Raw genomic sequence first — 22,438 nt, 5'->3', positions numbered from 1 at the left:
CTCGGAAGTGGCGGTGGTCTGTACTGGAGGCAACGCCAAGCCCGCTCCATTAGGCCGTCGGCTGCCTTCACCAACTCGGCGAGGTCGTTGTAGGCATGCCCCTCCGCCAAATCTTGCAAGTGAGGGTGCATCTGCCTCAGTACGCGCTGTACCTTCTCGGCTTCGGAGACCTCTTCCTTGATGCACTCGTAAAACGTAGCGATCGCATAAATAAACTCCTTCAAATTCTCTTCTGGGTGCTGCGTGCACTGTTCGAGCTCTGCCTTCAGGCGAGGCTTCGCGTCAATCGACGAGAACTCGGAGCGGAAGGCGGCAGTGAATTGCTCCCACGAGTCGAACCCGCGCACGAACCGCCACCACAACTTCGCGCCACCCTCGAGGACAGCCGGTACCACATGAGTCAGTCGCTTATTGGCGTTAACCCCCGTCACGAGGCAGAAGTTTTCCAAACGTTCAAGAAACTCCTCCGGCGACTGCAAGTCTCTAGCACAGGAGTAGCGGGGGAGGTGCGCAGAGGCGAGCCGAGGCGCAGAGTCGTCGGTGGCCCGGGGACCGCGCCAGTGTTAGCGATTACAGTCCATGCTCCCACGTGCGGAGCCGTGGGCAGCGGCGTCACCATCACTCGATCGCGCACGATCGCCACAATTCATTCGCGCTCCATGGCGGAGCCGTCGGTGCCCAGCAACAGCTCTTCAACGACACCTTGGAGCCTAGGCATGTGGTCCGCTGCTGTTGTCGGGCCTGAAGCCATCCCGGACGAGCCCCCACTTGTCATGCGCTAACCCTAAATCGCGCACAACACACCGCAACGTCTTTCCACTCTTCCCAACCAGGCCGAACTCCCTCTTCCCTACACACGCAACCACCACAACTCCCAGTCCCCATGATGATGATGACGCCGTCACGTAGTGCCCTCTTTCGGCCAAGTCCCGATGATGATGATGACGCCGTCATGTAACGCCCTCTCTCGGCCACCCTCACAGTACCAAGTATTGCCAGCACCATCCTGAACTCGTTCACGTAGTGCGCATGAAGCCTTACGTCAGCGAGTGATTGCGTGAGACTTTTCTTTAAAAAAAAAAACTGCATTATTGACTTCGCATCGGGTCGATGCTCTTTGAGAGGTAGATGACCCGTGTCTACATGTGGACAAAAACGATGATGGGGGGATTTAGCGGACACCAGGTATTGGGCCTCTGGCTTGACTCGAGAACGAAGAAAATCTTGCGGCTCAGCTGTTGAGAACACGCTACTTTCGCTGTCTCCAGGCGTACTTGTGCTTCGTTCGCGTTGTACTGTGACTATATATCTATATATATATATATATATATATTATTTATTTATTTTTACATACTGCAGCCCGAATTGGGCTATCGCAGCAGTGGCTTTGCTATACATCAGCACACAGAAGATTACAACTCTTAACAAACGGGAATATAACTCTTAATAAATAAATTCCGAATCAATACTTTCATGCAAGGAATTACAACTCTTAATAAACAAATTGCGAATCAATACATTCATGCGAGAAATCTCCTAAAGGCAATGGTCTAGTTGACCCAGGCAATACATTCCATTTTTCTATGGTGTGCGGAAAAAAGCTGAATTTATACAGGTTAGTACGTGGATGGAATGTTGTCAGGTTGAGTTTGTGGCTATTCCTTGTGGGTTTCAGTTTATCAGGAGACAGATATTCGTTAGTTATTGCGTAGCGTGGAGTATTAACAAGAATATGCATCAGCTTTAGGCATTCGAGTTCGGGTCGCTCGGACAGGGTTTGCAGACCTAGCGTAGCAAGTTGAGAGGAGGGTGAGAAATTCCAGTCGTAATGGCGAAAAATGAAACGAATGGCTTTCTTCTGAACGGATTGTAGTGTGCTGATGTCCGATTTTTTATGAGGGTTCCAAACGGGGCAGGCATATTCGAGGATGGGACGAATGAGTGATTTATACGTTGGCAACTTTGTTTCGAGTGGAGCATCTTTTAATGTACGATTTAAGTAGCCCAGTTTCTTTAAATCTTCATTGCAAGAGTATTCGATATGTTTAGACCAAGACATATTGGGTGTGAAGATGAGGCCTAGGTACTTATATTCGGACACACGTGACAGAGAAAAGCCATTGAAGGAGCAATCGAACAACGAAACAGACCTGCGTTTACAGAAGAAAAGAACAACTGTTTTAGTAAAGTTTATGTTCATTTGCCATGTGTCACACCATCTGCAAAATTGGGCGAAACAATCATTAAAAAATTGTGGTCATCATTGGTATTATTTACATTATATAGGACACAGTCATCAGCGTAAAAGCGGATTTTCGCAGTCACATAATTGGGCAAATCATTTATGTACACTAAGAACAAAAGTGGTCACAGGACTGAACCCTGGGGGACTCCGGATGAAACATTCACAACAGACGAGTTTGAGGAATTAAAAGAAACAAACTGAGAACGGTTGTTTAAAAAGCTAGCAATCCTGTCAACTTAGGAATAATTATTAAAAACAGCGTGAAGTTTGTGCAGAAGTTTAAAATGTGAAACAGTGTCGAATGCTTTTGCAAAGTCGATGAAAATTGCATCAATTCGGTAACCAGAGTCTAGAGCGTTCAAAATGTCGTGAGAGAATTCTACAAGCTGGGTTGTTGTACTAAAACCTTGGCAAAAACCATGCTGGGCATTACTTAGGATGTTATTATTTTCAAGAAACCCCATGATATGCTTAAAGATTATGTGTTCTAAAAGTTTACATGAGTGAGATGTTAATAAAATGGGGCAATAGTTTAATGGTAACTGCTTGCTGCCAGATTTATGAATAGGAAGAATTTTCGCTAATTTCCAAGCTGAAGAAACAGTTGAAGTGCTTAAGGACTTTTGAAAAATTGTGGTCAAGTAGCGGCTGGTCCACTCCCAATATCTGAGAAGAAAAATATTAGGAATGCCGTCAGGACCAAGACATTTCTTTTTCCCAAGTGCAAAATTAGGTTCATAACACCGTCGAGAGATACGGAAATGTCACTGATTGAGTTATTTGAACCATGGTGAAAGCTAGGGATGTCTAAGTTGTCAGTTGTGAATACCGATTGGAAGTATTCATTGAATGCATTAGAAATGGTTAAAGGGTCACTGCAGGGGACGTTATATATAATAACTGTATTTGTGGCAGCTGAGGTGGGTAAAATAGAAGCCCAAAATTTTTTAGGGTTGCTTTTCATTAAATCTTGCAACGTAATTTTGAAATGAAGTCCTTCGACGAATTAATTTTGATCCGAAGTTCTTTTTTGGCGAGGTTAAATTCGTGTATTTTAAGGGGGTCACCATTTCTTTTTAAACGTCTCAGTCTGGCAACCCGACGCGACAGGTGAAGTATATCACGCGATATCCAGGGAAGGTGGGGGTTTTTCTTTTTCGTTTTTATTGGGACAAAGCGCCCAATACATGTTGCCACAGTCTATTCAAAAGAAGCCACCAAGCAATTCACATCATTACATTCGCTGAGGCATTCGAAATTATCAAAATATCTGACAAAAGATCAAAAACAGACGCGTCATCGGCTCGTGAAAAATCGGGAAATATAGAATAGACAAAATGATTGGTATGTACAGGAACAGAAACTGATACTAGAACGGCCTTGTGGTCTGAAATACCATCAACAACTTCGCATTCATAACCATAGTCTAAGAGGAAAGGACGAACAAAAACTAAATCTAAAATTGCATCACCTCGTGTGTTAGTTTCAACAATCTGTTTTAAACAAAAATAGAGCGAGAAGTCCAACAGAACTTTGCAGATTTATACGTCATAGCCTGTGAGCGATAGAGATGGTCACGAAATACCTGGAGGGTTGAAATCACTCAGGCAGATCAAGTTGGAAGTAGATAAGAAACGCTCGGGCATAAAAGTTGTGAAAGCGAGCAGCTGATCTATGTTCAATGATGGTGAGCGGTAGATTACGCCAAAAACTATGGAAATGCTTCCAAAAAAGACCTTGCACCAAACAGATTCGGTATCAGGTGGACTGGGGATAACTGAAAATTTAAGATCAGACCGTAAAAATAGTGCGACACCCCCTCCCTGCCATGACGTCTGTCAGTTCTGATAACTGTAAAACATGGAGGTGTTGCTTCGCTATCGTATATATGTTCATTTAACCAAGTTTCTGTTACGCCAGCTATATGCGGTGAATGGGCCATGATAAGTGAAAGAAAATTCGGGAACTTGTTGACTAGGCTTCTGGCATTAACATTTAAGATGCGCAGGGGATCGTTAGGATCATTCTTGAGGCGTCAAGGAGCTTTAGTGGTGACATTAGAAGAAGCTTTTGCTGAGCGAGAATGCATCCTAATGAAGGTGTTAGTGTCATCGTTCTAGTTGTACCTAACTTGATCTATAAACAGATTATCAAAACTTAAACGTACAATGGAGCCCTTATCCCGAAAGGGTTGTGATGCTTCCCATAACCTCTTTCTGATTGTTCGTACGCGCAATGAATAGTCTTCAGAGATGCGAAAGTTAGACCCTTTAAGTTTGTAGCCGTTTTTAAGGACATATGTTTTTTCACGATAGTTGAGCAGCTTTATGATAATGGGACGCAGACGATCGGCTTGCTTACGTCCAATCCTGTGACACCTTTCGATATTAGGGCAATCAATTTGCAGATTTCCTTTGAACCATTCAGAAAGGTTAGACAGCAGAAGGTCAGAGGATTCATCTGGTGTCTCAGCGAGGCCATGCAGCAGCAAATTATTGCGACGGGTTTCTAGATCATCGGTCCGCATAGCGAGTTGCTTGATTTTGATTTGTAGCTGCTGGATATCGCTGTTCACTTTGTTACCAGCAGCTGTAGAAGGCGTGACGGGAAGAGATGCCAATGCAGAGACACGAGTCTCCAAAGCATCAAACCTAGAATTGACAACTTCATGATACTTCTTCATATCAGCTATATCTTGCGATATACGTTGCTCACCCTTAATTATTTCGGTAAGCATTTGAGTCACTGAAGACAAGTCAGCATCTGCTGCATCAAAATCCCCCGTGTCATCAGCAAAGGACGAACCACGTAAACGAGTGTTAGCCTTGTTTAACTTAGGAGGCCCCGGGTTCAATTCTACATGACCGCACAAGAGAATCCTGCTAACGCAGACAATAAGGTCAGAGCATAATGACAAAATATCAGAGGTACATGTCAAACTGTGTGGGCGAGACAGCAGCAGCAGGAAGCGATTATCTGAACGAATGCACTTGGCATTCTTAAAGTAACATACCTGCGTAAAAAGCAGAAAAGGGTTCAGCATTCTGCCAGCGCTGCTGTGAACTCGCCCACTGAAGAAGGCAGGCGTCGATGATGTCCCCTTATGCCTTGCCGACGATGTCACCGAGCCAGGCTGGACAACGATTGAAGAAACAAGGATGTCGTCATCATAGATGATGGCATGTAGAACACCAGCTGACGAGGCAACGAACAGGCCAGGACTATCTCTAGTGAGGCTGATAGGGGCGTCCACGCCACCAGGACCATAGTTGCACACGTGGCGAAACTCGGTCGAAGAACGGCAGTTTATGGTATTGCTTCCCAGGCGAAGAAATTCGGACGAGTCGTTGACAGGATCGGTGAGGCAGGCCAAACACTGCGTAAAAAGCAGAAAACGGTTCAGCATTCTGCCAGCGCTGCTGTGAACTCGCCCACTCCTATATATATATATATATATTCTGAGCACGAATTAGGTAAGCTTGCCCCCCCCCATTCGTCACGGAGTTGGTAGGCCACTGACGTCCCATGTAGATACGCGCCATTCACTGAAGTTTATTTATGTAGCAGGGTTCAGGACAATCAACTTCACGAGCACAAGCGCTACAAGACAGCTTGCCGCTTCTTATGATGCTAACACTCACTGTTGCTGTTGGCATCGTTACGCAAATGGCTATGGTAAACAAATGGTTATATAAACATATGCAACTGTTTAACATATATGTCTGTGCGTACTACAATTGTACATACGGTTCTTGTGGTATTTTTGTAAAGTTTTGCTAATTACAACAAAGTCAGCTTCCCTCCGTATGCTTCTTATAACGCCCAACATCCCAAGGTATGCGCGATCTACTGAAATGTTTTCATTAAAACACATCAATGCTGCAGGAGTATGCGTCTATAAGCATCACCACGGCCGCTGGATAAAAATTCTTTACTGGCTATAACTTTTGCGACGAGTGGGTGGTTCACATTATATGGGCACCTGCTCACTCCTCCTTTCCCGGGAACGAAATCGCGCACAATATGGCTCGAGAACTGGCCGGCCGAACAGACGCAGCGCGAAGTCCGGAGACGGAGGGGGACCGCATGGCTACGAAGAAATCACAAAACACTACAGGTTAGGAAGGGCCCACTTTCCGTCGGCACAAGGCTCACTCAACAAGCAGCAGGCGACAACATGGCGTCTCTTACAGACCAACACTTTCTCGAACCCGGCAACTTATCACTACATTTGCCCAGAGATTTGTGTAAGTTCTGTAATCAAAGGGCAGACCTCAATCACATATTATGGGCTTGCCCCTCTGTGACAGGGCAAAATAAAGAATACAGTGATGGAGAGCAGTGGGAGGCCGCACTGCTAAGCGCAGACCCAAAAGTGTAATAATAGTTTTTCGGCAAGCCGAGGATACCGCAAGAGCACAGACTCGTGGCTGCCATGTAGAGGAAGGAGACAATTCTTTCACATCTTAAAGTTGTTTTTTTTAATAGTTTTTTCCTCTTCTTCCAGCGGCCGTGGCACTACTTACAAACGTCGCACATTTATCGCTGCCCTTCTAATGCAAATGCCGCAATGCGAGCACAGCACCTGCCTTCACAGCACCGCCGAACGGCTCGCCGCTTATCGCCTAGCTTTCATGATTATATTCTTTATGAATTAAATGTTTGCAACTTAAACACTCTACGGAATATAGCGCAAAATATTCGTACCTTATCAAAGACTCGTGGCGAAGGAAAGTGGGAGCTTTCAACTAGAACGCGTGCAATCTCACTTCTCTGATACACTTATTTAGCAGGGTCAGAAAACGATGCCGATCGGAAGTCACGGAGGAATACCCGGCTATGGGTAGTAATGGCTCCAAAGAACATGCGAGCCAAACATTATAGCACAACGCGCGGCCTGAAATTTAGAATGAATTCACAAAATCTGCTATAAATCGCTCCTTCTATATTTACTCAGCAAATTATGCCAGATGACTGCATCATAAGACCAACATCCGCGGTCCTTGGCCGATTTGAGCATCGTGAGCTCCATAGTTACCACGGTCGCCAGGAGGAGCCGCGACATGCCCGCGCGATAGCACTGGAGAAGGTACCACGTCGCCTGCAGACGCTGAGGTTGCCCCGGGCCATGCGGCGGGTTGACCGACAGGTTTACCAACAATGCTGACACGAGCACACTGCACAGCCAGCATTCAGTTCCGAGGATTTGGGTCGGCCAGCCGGCTCGGCTTGCCGCAAGTCAGTAAGTCACGCGTACCAGCAAAACAAAAAAGTCTTCCAAGTTCATGACGCGTGCTTACGAAAAAACGCAGCTTCTTTGCCCCATGCCCCCTCCCCCCCTTCCCGCTTTCTGCATAAATTTCATCACTTCCGCTGGTTTCACTCGTACCAAGTTAAATGTTTTGGCGGCAGTAGATTCGTGAATCAATGAACACCATGAATACAGCCATTCAATGTTGACTTTAAAGAGTCGCAGGGCTCCTTTATATAGGCCATAAATTCCTTTCCATGACTCGCTGCGTTACTTAGTCACCACCAATGGAAGTTGAACTCTCTTTGTATGCCTTCGCGTTTCCGCTCCGTACGGAATGTGGGGGTGCTGACACCCCCCCTGTAAAGTTGTCTGCGCCGCGTGGCGCTTGTGTCTCGCCCCAAGGCTTTATTTCGGTGGTGACCACCACCGGGCGGTAGATGGTGTTGTGTTCGCTTTGAGTACCACTGTTGGTAGAGTGGTAGCGCCGTTGGTGGCCCCTGGCGGAAGGCAGGCCTTGGCAGTGGGCGAGCGGTGAGTGACCCTCTTCTGCGCGTGGCGGCTGCCGCGAACGGTTGTCTGTAGCGTGGGCTCCCGGTGCTCGGCACCGCGGGCTTCGCGCCGGGGTCCCACGTGGAAAGTCAGGCGTTGGCGCCGCCGCCTTTGGTATGTGTTAGTGTGTTGGGTGTGTTAGTGTGTGTTTATCATGTTATTGTGTGTTTAGTGTGTTACTGCACTATGTTTGTATGGTAGCTGTTAATTAAAATTGATGTAACATTCGGTGAACGATATCATCGTCTAAATTAGTTAATAAATGTATGTATGTTGTGTGCTGTGTACCGACCGTGTCTGCTGTGTCCGTTCACCCCAAGAGCGTGGCGTGGCGAGGCGCTCGTTCACCTCGCCGAGACCCCACACTGGCGCCCAACGTGGGGCTCTTGGAGTATCGGACGACAGTTTTTGCGGTTCAATACAGGGATTTTGTTAGAGCCGGAGTAGAGTAGGCCTAGGGGGGACTTCTTTGCTAGCGTCGGTGGTGTGCTTTGTTGAGAAGCGAGGAGATTGGTTTTGTAACGTGTTTGAATTTGTCGGCAGGTTGAATTTCTATTTATTTTTTTTGCTCGCAAGTGTTGTTATCTTTCGTTGTTGTTAGTTTTCAAAAACGTTGTTGAATTAGGACGAGAGCCATGCGGTCCGCATCCTTGGGTGAGCAAGGCCTAGAGCACGTGGTTTGTAGGCCAGGCCCGAAGCGAGTGAGTACGGAAGCCTCGTGGGTGGTCCGATTTTCTGTAAATAGCTTCTTCTATATCTTTAGGCTCAGGGAGCCGGGCGTCGTTGCTGTCTGGTATTGCGGCTCGACGCCGAGGCGTCGTGACACCGCCCAGGGCGGTGGACGCCGATCGCTCGGTAAGCTGCTGTGTGCGGCGGGCGATAGGGCCACCTCACAGAGTGGACGTCTCCTCGCGGCTGCCTTTTCTGCGCCTATGCTGGGTGCTGAATGGATGCCGATTGTTGCCGAGCGACTCATTAGGCCTAAGGCTCTGCGCAGCCGCCTGTCGCACGTGGCACAACTAGGTGGATCGTGACGTTGAGGTGTTGCGCTCTGCTTTCCTCACTTTTTTTTCTTGTGAGCACGAGTTAGGAAAAGTGATTTTTGTTTTATTTTGATGGGCGTCTCGGCCGCCACCGATGTATTAGCTAACAGTACTGACCAACGTACCACGTGGACGAAAAGCTGAAAGCTCCCTTCCCAAGGACCTGGTCGATTGTTTCCTTCCAAGTTTTTTTGTTGTTATTTATGTATTCGGCGGGAGGGATGTCATCCACGGCCGGCTGTCCTGCACATCATCAGCGTCGCTGGCCAGGAATGCGGTCATGAGGTCGGGCGATGGAGATGCCTGGGACCTGCGCAACTGCCTGCAGTCCGGCGCCCTCGCGAGTGCTGGTCGCAACTGGAAGTCGTGTCGGCGCTAGCGACGGATCGTCGCGCCGACGGCAACGTTGCTGTTGCGGGGCCGGTACTGAGGTGAAGTCTAGCCGGACAGTGCAGCAGTGTCGACCAGCGGCGGTGTCGTGGTGCAAGGACATTATTGTCGTGCGATATCATTTTTTTTGTTAAAGCTTGTGTAGCTAATTTTTGATTTCGAGATATGGTTTGATTTAAGGTTGAGGGAATGTGGGGGTGCTGACACCCCTCTCCTGTAAAGTTGCCTGCGCCGCGTGGCGCACGTGTCTCGCCCCAAGGCTTTATTTCGGTGGTGACCACCACCGGGCGGTAGATGGCGTTGTGTTCGCTTTGAGTACCACTGTTGGAAGAGTGGAAGCGCCGTTGGTTGTTCCTGGCGGAAGGCAGGCCTTGGCGGTGGGCGAGCGGTGAGTGAGCCTCTTCTGCGCGTGGCGACTGCCACGAACGGTTGTTTGTAGCGTGGGCTCCCGGTGCTCGGCACCGTGGGCTTCGCGCCGGGGTCTCACGTGGAAAGTCAGGCATTGGCGACGCCGCCTTTGGTATGTGTTAGTGCGTTGGGTGTGTTAGTGTGTCTTTAACATGTTATTGTGTGTTTAGTGTGTTACTGCGCTATGTTTGTATGGTAGCTGTTAATTAAAATTGATGTAACATTCGGCGGGAATATCGTCGTCTAAATTAGTTAATAAATGTATGTATGTTGTATGCTGTGTACCAACCGTGTCTGCTGTGTCCGTTCACCCCAAGAGCGTGGCATGGTGAGGCGCTCGTTCGCATCGCCGAGACCCCACAGGAAGTACCAGTAAGATGTACCTGTTGTGTATTTTTCTTAAGGGGGTAGTGGTAAATTACCTCTTATTATATCAATACACCTGTCAAATGCGCTCCACACAATTATTAGTCTATTTACTGGTCTCGTGGTTCGGCTCTGCAGTCGCTACCTTTGTTAAGCAGGCGTATTCTTTTACCCCTTCTAGCGCCTCGCTACCCATGGCAATGCGCCAATCTCTTTTGACACTGTTCAAACATTAGTTTACAGCACATCAATTCGTCCCTTGACTTACTGATCAATGCAATATCATCAGAGAATTTCAGGATACGAAAGCACTCTCCATGAACTCTTATCCCGAACTATTCTTAATCTACGGTCCTGAAAACTCTCATGTTTTTCTGCCTATCTTCTTTATCCGAGCTTTGTCACTTTCTTTACGAGACCGATAGTGGAGCACATGTGCATAATGACGCAGGGAATGCATGAAAACAGCAGGCACTCATTCAATGAAGCAGTTAACTGGCCACAAAAAAACATTAAGCAGCACTAGTGATGTTCCATGCAGGGAATTATCCCCTTTTCGGTGAAATTTCGTCTGTCATCTTGGGCCTAAGAGAAAAAATAAATTATGATATTGCAGGAAATTTCAGGAATGATTAAGTTCTTCTATGATGACAGATAATTAGCCGTAATTGGTTCTGGCACATGCAACAAACATGCATTGCCTTTGAGATTTGTTTCTGTATAGTTACGTGAAGCGATTTCTCATTCACTATTGGTGTTAGACATGAAGCCCACAATGTGCAGTCTACTAACAGTATATGAATTAGTAAAGTCATCATTTCAAAAGTTACGAGTACATGAGACATGTAATTAAAGTATGTGTGTGTGGATGGAGGCAGAAATTAGTACCGTTGTGCAAAGAAATATGCTGAAAATTTCATCAACATTTACAGTTGAAAATCCCTAAAATATAGAAGTTTCATATCTCTGAATGGGAATTCTTTGGTGTAGTACGGAACATAGCAGCACAGTCACAGGTGTTGCATAATATGTGGTGCATGCGAAATGAATATGTGGCATTCGATCACCACGACAGCGCAACCACTCATATGAAACAAGCTTTCAATCTCGTGGCAGTGCCACAAGTGCAGTGACAATTCAGCTTTCAAAAGTCAACACATTTATTGGCATGAAACTCTATATGAGTTACATTACACTGACTTAGGATGATTGTAAGCTGCCCATACCATTGCGCAGCTCCCGTTGCCAGCCTGCCAAAGCACGGGCAGCCACATGTTGCACGACAATGCAGAAACAAATAATTCAGTGCACGGCAGGAGACAGTGCTTGATCTTTGGCAATTCTGTACTGCCAGGCTTTCTGATAGCAGGCATTCCCATGCATTCCTGTTCACCTCATCTACCCACACATACGTGAATGAGACAACCTGCCCACCGGAGAACACAACCTAAACCCAATGCACAAGCAACTAAACCACATTAAGGAAGCACTGTCTAGTGACGCCACAACATGCACAATTAAAAAACAGCAAAATGCACGAAAAGAACTATGTCCCTTTGCTACAAGGTGGTTATGAACAGCACTTGGTTTGCATTCTTGACTGAACACTTTTAGACATAATTTTTAGCACTGCACTGATCGCCCAAGCAAGTAGTCAGAATGCCTGCTACTTGAGCAAGATGCCATGTAATACAAAAGCGAAAAGTATCAACCTTGAAAATAGCCTAGCCTTCCGCGCATCCACTACAGTTATACGGAACACGAAGCTCAAGCACAGCCAAGAATAACGGGCCTTCAAACAAAGGTCTATGATAAATTCTGCAGCACGTGCAAGCCCTTTGCAGGCTGTAGTTCGGGGACTTAAAGCATCACCATGACTGGCAAAGGACACTGTTATCAATGAACTAAATTAGCTGTTCAGGTTTGTTGCCACCCACTAAGTTTCACTGGACAAGACATTTCAGCCCATTTTTATCCTTCACAGCCAAGCACAATGAATTTTGCAATGTAGGAATGACTTAGCTGTTGCACCGTGACAGCCAGTCCACCGTTAACAGGTAGCACTTACTGACATTCCTGAATAAAAAACATCTAAACCAAGGTTTTAAGATGCATAACGATCCCATAAAAGTAAAATATTTATATAACCACTGTAGGCAAGAGCTTACAAAAATCTCATGGCTACTGATCACTGGGATTAGGATACTCTGAGCGAAAAAATGCTTCCAGGCTGTCATAAGAAAAGTCTGGTTAATGTGTAGGCTTACACTGCGCCACACAAGCTTGTAAGACACAAAAAGCATGAAGGGCCCTGCCCATGTACAAATCGAGGACAAAGATATATGTATACATAATATATAATATATATATTAACGATGAACACAACTAGACTCCCTGATGCATCAGCACCTGGTCCACACAATGCATGAAGCACAATAAAAACTTGTGCAAAAATTCAAGAGGCTGCCATGTCACCTCATGCAAACGTCGCAATAGGGTGAGCGAATCCAGACACATGGGCCCTTTTCATAACACTAAAGCAAGGCTTCTCAGTGGCTGCCTGCTGAACTAATGGTGGCATAACTGTGTAATTGGCTCACCTTACAATGATAAAGAAAGAAACAAAAGAATCATGATGGAACAATAAGCAAGAAAGTACTACCAACTGCAGCCAGCACTTCTAAAATCTGAACCTTGAACTTAGCGACATCATCTATCTTTTAGCTTGACAGCACAGACGCATGAAGACCAATAATAGCACAATAGTGTTCATGCGCCAAAACCATGATATGATTATGAAGCACTGTAGTGAAGGACTCCACATTATAATCAACAAACTGAGGTTGTTTAATGTGCACCTATATTCAAGAACACAGGTGTTAGTGCATTTTGCCTCCATCAAAATTCTTCTACCGTTGCTGGCCATTGAACCCACACCCTCGAGTTTAGCACCGCAATCGCTTACTTGCTGGGCTACCACAACATGTAAATTAAGGTGAAACAGTCTGACATTTAGTCCTCATATTAGTATTGTTACGGTCAGTTGGGCAAACGTTCTATGCTGAAAAGCTTACTTGCACATTAGGAAAAGGGCCAATTATAAACCTGTCACCAAGTACACAGTGTTTAAGTTAGATAAAAGAAATCTTTTGATCACTCCTTCTCCTATAATAGTGATGCGTGTTGGCTTTCAGCCCCACAGCGTGCCTCCTCGGAAGGGCTTACACAAGAATGAACAGCATATGTTGAATGCCTACATCACTCTCAAAGAAAAAATAAAATCAAGAAGAGTCCAACCACTCGCAAGCCCCTCAGTGACTGCAAGTACTTCGATGTATAGAGCAGTCACCTTGCCGACACACGATGCACACAGAAGAGAAAAAATAGACTGAACACCTGCTGCATGTCCTTGATCAGGTGGCAAGTCATTTTTTTTTTTCGAAGAAATCACTGTTGCTTTTGTAGAAGAGGGCACAGAGGGGGGAGAACGGCCACAGGAGAATGCACTTGAAGGCTTTGCAAGGCGCCACTTGCTCCTATGACCCGTTCGATGAACGTGGTTTCGAACAACACGTCTCGCAGGGTGGAAGGAAATCTGGGAGAAGAAACACCACACGGGAAAAAGGGTCTTAGCGGACAGAACCGGGCAAGTGTAATTTTGTTTCTATCTCCTCACTGAAGCAATTTCCTGTAAAGCACGGTTGACACAGTAGACACACCTGCATAAGAAGCCATGTTTCAGCTCAGCTTGGACTGCGGCAGCTGCTGAGAAAAACCACCACAACGCACTGCTTGCGCTGAAACTTGTGAGATGCCTTACTTGATAAGCTGCCTGCGCTCCCTACATTTCAGCACTTGACTCTATTGGTGGTGAACCTATTTCTCTTGGTGCGCCGGCCCAAAGCAAAGAAAGAGTGATGCCGCAATTAAGGACACACGTGGGGTGCCACTCTTTTTGAACACCATTTTTCGTCAGCAATGGCAGCGCACTCCACACAGCAGCCATTTCACATTACTGAGTGCTGCACTCCATTCACAGTAAGAGGTGACCCAGGCGCAATATCATGCAGTGAAGACCAAATTTCCGCAGCTGTCAGTTGTGCTGCTCCCCATTTTGATGGCACGTCTGCAATTTTTGCGCAGCTAAATGGCACCCTCCTAGTGTGACATGTTGGCCTCATCCAAGCTGGGTTTTTGCAACCAACTAGTGCACTCACAGCTTAGCTCAGCTCTGAGAGTGTTAGCGACCAAGTCGAAGCTCCCATTTACCGGCACAGTTTGAGATTGAAAATGTTTACTTATGTCGGCCAACTATCTATGCCACTCTTGCAATCTTTCACTCGACAACAAGCACAAGCGAGTAAATTATATTCCATGTGTTTGGCTTCACTTTTCTAGCAAATTCACAAGTGCGGGAAGCTCATAAACCGAACTGGTGGTCACGTCTCACACTTCTGCCTCAGTCCAATAGAAGCTGGACAGTTCAGGCTCAGTCACATCTTGAGAGATGGTCTAGTACTAAGGTGGGACATATGGCGGTGGCTGCCTGTAGGTGGGAGCAGCCTTGGGCCTCCGGTCAGCATGTCCCGAGGCAAAGGGCGGCGTTGGGTGCTGGTAAGGTGCAGCACTGTCCGCAATATCAGCTCCTCGAGGCGTGATGGTACGGCGTCCCGTTTGAGGTGTGGCCCCACGTGGGTACTCGGGAGGCGGTAGAGGAGGCCGCTCTTCTTTCATTATAACCGGTGGCTTCGCTGGATCCGGCTTGTCTTCCAATTCGTCAGCAAATATGATGGGTATGCCCTTGTTGATGAACGTGCTGCTGTCTTGCATGCTGAGCTTTCCCTTGCGCTTTTTACGGTACAGAAGGCAGGCGATGAGGGCAGCTAGCAGAAGCATTGCTGCGATCACAGCTGCCGGAATTATGGTAGTTATATACACATCATCATCATCAGCTGGTGGAATAGTTTCTCCAGGAGGTGGTGCAGTGGGTGCAGCTGCTGTTCCCGCTCCCGCAACAATGGTGGGTGGAAGGCCTTTGTCCATACATAGACCCAGAGGCATAGTGTCTGCCTTGAGTACATGAAACTCTGGGCGCATTTCGTCTATAAGACGCTGTGTCAAAGTCTGGTTGTCATGTACCAGACGTCGCATGAGCTGAAGGATGGTTTCTGTAGGACATGGTTCATAACGAAGCGTGTTATTGGTCCAGGCATACACAACTGAACCTTGGCTGATGGTGTTTACTGTTATGAACCTTGGGTCAGGATCACCATACAACTGTGCCAGCTTCCATGCCACTAAGACCTTGCGGCTGATGTTGCGGCTGAACGCTTCGAAGTCCTCTTTTAAGTGTAGGCTGAACTCAACCGCCCACTTCATTTGTGCACGAGGCTGTACTAGCACAACGAAGACATCTGTGACTGTCGCACCAGCACTGTCTTGAGCAACCATTTGGAACTCATGCCTCGGAATGTCAACGTCCAAGGGCAGGCCATACAGCTCTTGTGTCCGTGGGTTGAACTGTATCCAAGAAGTCTGGGGCAGCTGCACCCCATCAGCAGAAAGGAAGCTCAATGCCAGATACCGAGTGGAACCATCTTCATAGTCATAAAAGGTGTCATCAGGAATTATGAAACGTAAGATTTCTCCCACAGTGGCATTGATCTGGCCAATGGGGTTGCGTCTAGTGGGTGCTTGGTTTTCAAGAGGAGGTGCGGAAGATGCTGGAAGCTGGCATACACCTGAGTATTCCACCCGTACAGAGAGAAGTTTGAGATTACCTAGAGCCTTCTTGAAGGCTGGCGATGGCCCACCAGCCTTGTCAACCATCCGATCGTAGAGTGTATCCAATTGTTCACGGGGGCAAGGGTGCTTGGGCAGCGAATCATTGGTCCATGAAAGTGAAAAAGGATCGCTCATTGCTGCCAGCACAGTAATTTGGGATTCATCAGGATCCCCAAAAAACTTTGCGAGCCGGCGCACGACAGCAATTTGCCAGTCCAGACTGTTGACGTACTCCCAGCGTTTCGGTTTAAGAGTGGTATTGAACTTATGGTGAACTGCTCGTGCACCAGTATGCTGCCACACATTGATCTCAACCATGTCCTGCACAGTGTCTCCTTCAGCATCCATGGCTTCCAAGATGAATGTGTACTTGCCAATGTTGTCATCGAGTGGCAAAGCTGACAGGGTCTGCTTTTCGGGGTCAAACTGGATCCATGAACGTGGTTCAATGGCTGTGCCTGCTGAGGTGACAAACATGAGCTTCAAATTGCGTGTGTCACCATCTTCCGCATCAAGGAAGACGTCTTTCGGGATCTGGTAGCTCCACACCTTGCCCGCTGTTACAATCAGCTTCTGAAGTCGTTTGTTTAGCATGGGCCGGGAGTTACCAGGCTTTCTGGTCACAGTTGGTTGAAGAGGCGGGCTTAGCGATGGCTCGGGTGGCCGACTCGTGGGCTCCACAATGCCAGGACCAAAGGTCGGGGTTGCCTCCAAAACACCACTCGCCTCCCAGCCAGTCACAGTGCGCGTTGGCCGAATCGGTGGCAATGGTGGCGTGTGCCCAGATGGGAGTGCTGTAGGCAGGGTCACCATGGTGAGCGTGGGCGATGGGGCAATGACCCCATGCCTAACATGGTCGCCATGGTGATGCCGGTGTGCATGGGAAGAATGTCCACCCATCATGGGCGATGCCATTGTGGGCACGATGCGTGTTTCAGGCGTTGCAATGGGTTGCTCGCTCGCTTCCATGCTGCTGCTGCTGCTGATGACTATGGTGGGAAGCACAGCAGGCAAAAGCGGAGTGCCAGCAACATGATTGGCATGGGCTCGTGTTTGTCGTGCTTGCACATTCGATACATGCCAGCCGACAATTGAGTGCCCAAGGAGTTTTGCCAAAGTACTGTCTCTCGCTGCAGTCTCCAGTCGAGCCAAGGCAGCTGCGTGAGCTGCTTCCACATCACTACTGCAACCCACGCGCCATCGCAGTCGAAGGCCCTGTGTGTGCCGTTGTCGGCTGTTGCCTGCTCCAGCCAGAAGGGCCGCCTCATCGTAAGCCGGCTCGCCCGGGGCCATTGGGCAGAGGGTTATTTCTTTAGTAGAAAAGCCGAGAAATTTGGCCAAGCCATACAGCAGCTGAGCTCGCGCCTCTGGAGATTCACGGTTGGCGTCAGCGTCGACTGTGAGCACGGCCACAGCTATCGGGTCACCTGACCCGCAAGGACCTCGTGTTGCAATTCGTTCTTCATCAAGAACCTCCACAGAGAAGACGTCCTGGGCCTGTGATTCACCTGCAAACGAAATTATGAGGTATAAACTCCTCGGAAGAAAAAAAGCACATGAAAAGAAACTGCACATAGAGTCTATTACAGGCCTGGTACAGAGAGATGATTGGCATGCTATGTTGACTAGTCGCACACAAATATAAAAATACCAAGTCAAAGCAAACACAGGCACTTCATTCTGACCTGCCAGCAACCCACCCAGCCTCACTTAATTGAGATTTCCGTTTTCTATGCATCGGCAAAAGTTATTTGCAAGAACATTTTCACCAACAGCAATTTCAAGCTCCTGCACGGCCCTTTTTTGAAAGTAGGTTCCAACGCAAAATATTCTTGAAACAGAACACATAAAAATGCAACATGGGATAAAGATGTTGATTTGTTCGCATTGTCATGAGGGTGGTGACGTCGACGATGGGAGCTGATTGTAGGTCCAAGATAAAATTGTTTGATATGTGGAATTTAACATTCCAAAACCACTATATGATTATGAGAGACGCAGTAGTGGAGGGCTCCAGAAATTTCAACCACCTGGGGTTCTTTAACCACTCAAATCTGAGCACACGGGCCTACAACATTTCCACCTCCATCGGAAATGCAGCAGACGCAGCTGGGATTCGATCCCGCGACCTGCAGGTCAGCAGACGAGTACCTTAGCCACTAGACCACCGGGGCAGGGTAAAATGAAATTGTATAGTATTTGGCTGAACTTGTGGCCGGTGAAAAGAAAGTCGAATTACAGCAACACACTGGCACTGATAGCGGAGAACAGATCATCATCCGTTGACCAACTCGCAATGTGGTGACGCGCGTGGGCATTTATACGTGTGTCGCCGAATATTCCAGCATTATCGCTGGCAGCCGCGTTAACTTCCAGGAGCATCTGTAATGTTCATGTTGTACATTTAATGTTGACAAAACTATCTACTACAATGATGAAGCTCTTAGAACACCGAGTCGCAGTGTGCGCTGACCGTCGCTGGCCATCATTGTGGACGTAGACAGAATACAGCAAGAGCGAAACATAAGCAATGCCCATGGCAGTACTAGCTGCAGGACTAAGCAGGACTAAGGGAAGTGGTAATGAGTATGAAGTTTGCAGTGCTTGCCTCATTCTACAGTAGCCATCAGAAAAGATGGTGGCACTTGCTGTGTTACCTTTTCTTTTTCTTTCCTGCCCCCCTCTGGTTCACGACGTACAGCTCAAAAACGTGCCACAGAATGAATGAACCCGCATTTGTCTTCCTGGCACTGCGTGGGTCTTCTTGTTTTTCAGGCCAGCGGTCATCCAGCCGCAGAATACATAACATCAGAATACATCCAGCCGCAGAATACATAATAGATATGCTGACAGTAAGATAGCAACAAGTAAGATAGCAACATAAAGAACATCACACAAAAACACTAAAGAAATACAAACACTAGAAGGAAACTGAAACAGAAAACTGGCTTTAAATATAGAGACAAAGTAGAACAAGCATTGTTGTGCTAAACTGAGTAACAGATGAAGCTGCGATTTTTCTAGAAATTCGACTGGATTACTTATATACACAATATCTGAAGGGCCATTAAATATTTCAAAGACATATATGGCAATACAGAATTTGTGAAACACGGTGTGCAAACAAAAATGGGCCTGGACCCGAGATAATAAGATTGTGCAGATGTGTGTGAAGAAATTTTCAGTGAGAGATGGCTGGACCTCGAGTATGTTTCAATATGCACAAGAAAGCACTATAATGATGAGAACTCATGTTCACATGCTGAGTACTTCGTTTGAGTTGAGTAATGCTAAGAATAAATAAGAAAGCACTATAATGATGAGAACTCATATTCACATGCTGAGTACCTCGTTTGAGTTGAGTAATGCTAAGAATAAATATTTGAGCGACAAAAAAAATGAAAGCCACACACAAGTTCTCTCCACAATAAAATATTTTAGTATCCATGCTGAATACCCGTGGGATTTAATTAATTTCATATCTCTCAAAAATGACACTGCAATCCACACAAGAAGGAAATTTGCCTGCCATCATAATAGTTCCCGCAATATGAATTGATGTAATGTAGCCGCAGCATAAAAAAAAAGTGCCGAGATTCATTTCTTGCACATATAAGTTATATAAAATACAGCCACAATACGTCTGCATGGCCAAAGGTATATTAATTTGCAAAAGCAAAAAAGTGTGAAGTGATTGAAGACAAAAAGAAATGCGCAGCAAAGTTGCGATTGTTCACTGCCCGTTTGAAGTTGCGCTGTTTCGTATTTACCAGTGCTCACATACAATGGCTATTCACACATCATGTAAAGTGGCTAATTATGGAATGCCTAGAAAAAACTAGCTATCGCATAAGTTTACTGCAGCGAAATTTCATCTATAGACCACGAAATTAAGCAAGATCTGAAGGTGATGAGTCATCTTTTGGTCCCAGCAAGCCCGTGAATTGAATTCCCACTGAACATATTTGCTTGCAAATAACATGCACCCAATATACAAAACATTTCGAGTCTAACTAGTGGTGCAGGTTATGCGAAATTAATAGGTTGGTGCGAATAGTAAATTTCAGGTTCGAAGCAAATTCGAAGCGAAAAGTAATCTTGGTGGAATAATTTAAAATTGAATCCGAATAATGTATACATATACATACAATGACCTACCGTATTTACTCGCTTCTACCGCGCCCTCGATTATAACGCACACCCGATTTCCACCACGAAAAAAAAAACGTAAGACATCGATTGCAACGCGCACTCATTTTTCTCGCTGGCCCGCACGATCACACCACTCGAAAAAACGACTCCTTTCGGGAGCGTCTTCCATTTAAATATGAGGTACGGGCGAAGCTTGTGCCCATCTGACGTGTAACAGAGCATTGCCGTCACTGTAGTTTTACCGTGGACCGATGCCAGCACGCGAACTTGCTTCGCCCCCTTCTTCTCGACGGTAGTGGTGCCAGGCATGTCGAAGTAAAGAGGCGTCTGATCAGCATTCTTGATTTGCCCTAGAGGCAGCTGTTGTTGCGCCTCAAGTTTAGGATGAACCTCTGAAAACTGTGAAGCTTTTCATCGTACTCCTCCGCAAAACTTTTCGCATATGCATGTTTCCCTTCGGAGGGAAAAGCCTTTCCTCTTCATAAAGTTAGTTAGCCAGCACCTGCTCGCTTTAAACTGGCTCCACATTAGAACTTTTTTTTAAGACTAATTGCATAGCCCGCACATGGAGCAGTTCTGTCGTCACGGGCCGCTGTGCCGTTCAAGCACATACTCGCCGAGCAGCTCTTTAATTTGCGGATACCGACCCTGCTGTGGTCCACTGAAGCCTTTGCGTGAAGCTTTGCTGTCGACAATCTTCTGCTTCTGTTTCCATCGGTCCCACACGCGCGTTTAGGAAACTCCGAACGACCGCGATGCGGCCCGATTTCCGTCCGTTTCTGCACACGCGATGACTTTTCTTTTAAAAGCGGCATCGTGGTGCACTCAAGTTTTTGGAGTCGGCCCTTCCACGCCGTCGATGCTAATGCACTACTAGATGACGAACTCCTCAGCACACGTACAAAGTGCCGCACATGGGAAACACATAGGCAGAAATGGCGGACACGCCATGCCTACGCACGTAGGGGGCGGCCATTTTGGATTTGCCGATGGCAATAGATTGACCGTAATTTTTTGTTCGTACTCGATTCTAACGTGCATTCGATTTATGAACTCGCTTAACCAGCAAAAAGATGCACGTTAGATTCAAGTAATTACGGTAACTAACGTTTCCAATATTTTTTTGATTGAATTAAGGCCTCTGTTTACTGTAAATGTCATTTTTTTTTGTTCAAAGGAAGTCTAAAAACTTTGAGTAGTTTCAGGATGTGTTTTATGGTACAATCCAAGTGATAACCTGTAAAATGTGTAACATTTCAAAATTTACTATACACAAGCTTTTTGACTTTAAAAAATTGTAATCGATTTAAGGATAATATGTCTACATAAAGGGACCCTGCAACACTTACTTAAGTAGCCATGAAATGGTTTCATTAAAGGAGCTTACTGCTTCGCGAGTTCACTGCCGCAATTATTTTTAAGAAATATCCGGTACAAGCGGAGTTAGAAAGATTTGTAGCACGTTGCAGTTGCCTTCTTCTCTCGTCCCTATGAAAGTGCTAGAAGCTAAACAGGGACAGATGGCATGGGAAAAGAAAATATGTCACACGCGCCTCAGAACCTTGCACAACTCTTTTTTTTTTTTTTTAAGACGATAGTCTTTCACGGGGACCTTTGACGCAAAAATTTTGGTCTGTCTGTACATTGGTCTGTTTGATACCGTGTATTTTGAACGGCACCAGATGATACCCAAAACGCCGACCCCATCAGCAGAGCCCACCAATGTTGCTCAAGATTCAGCGTTCATACTTGTGCGATTATCAATTAAAGAGCAATTATTGCACATATCTGAGGCACCATAGCAACACATATATATTCTGTATGTGCGTCTTTTACTAGAAAAGGCATACAGAAGTAATTCTAAGGACCGTAGCATTCATGCAACGCTTGCATGAAGATGTATTTCCAACGCATTTCCAAGACGACACGGTGGTGGCACCTACTCCTCGCCTTGCGTTCTACACCTTATCACCTCTGATACGGGGGCACACACCTGTCTCAGAGCCATGCACTTTGTTTCGTAGGAAAACTTCCAGAGAGCGCTCATGTCTCACGTGTGACGTGACTTAATGTGCTTGTTCGCCTCCGCTGCATGCTCGAGGCACTCTAATGCAGCACCTCCAGATTATGATTCACTTATTTCTTGCACAGAACATCAAATAAATGTTTTGTTCACTCTCCACACGCAAGACTATCGTCTTTCGACGACGTTTGCAGATTAACATGCAGATACCGGGGGCCAATTTT

General features: G+C 46.5%; 1 protein-coding gene across 2 annotated transcripts in view; it reads right to left on the bottom strand.

The window, feature by feature from the left end:
* Window positions 1–11,397: 11,397 nt before the first annotated feature.
* LOC119174162 (dystroglycan 1-like) overlaps window positions 11,398–22,438 on the bottom strand; it is a 51,475-nt gene continuing 40,434 nt past the window's right edge. For both annotated transcript variants that reach the window (XM_037424984.2, XM_075896080.1), the window contains exon 4: window positions 11,398–17,547. In XM_037424984.2, the coding sequence (XP_037280881.2) occupies window positions 14,774–17,547 (2,774 nt within the window). In that variant the 3' untranslated portion in view covers window positions 11,398–14,773. The remainder of the gene's footprint in view (window positions 17,548–22,438) is intronic.

This window comes from Rhipicephalus microplus, chromosome 5 (genome assembly GCF_043290135.1).
Source record: "Rhipicephalus microplus isolate Deutch F79 chromosome 5, USDA_Rmic, whole genome shotgun sequence".
Classification (NCBI taxonomy): Eukaryota; Metazoa; Arthropoda; class Arachnida; order Ixodida; family Ixodidae; genus Rhipicephalus; species Rhipicephalus microplus.
Note: the sequence above shows the minus strand (reverse complement) of the source record. Positions and strands in the feature narration are given on the sequence as shown.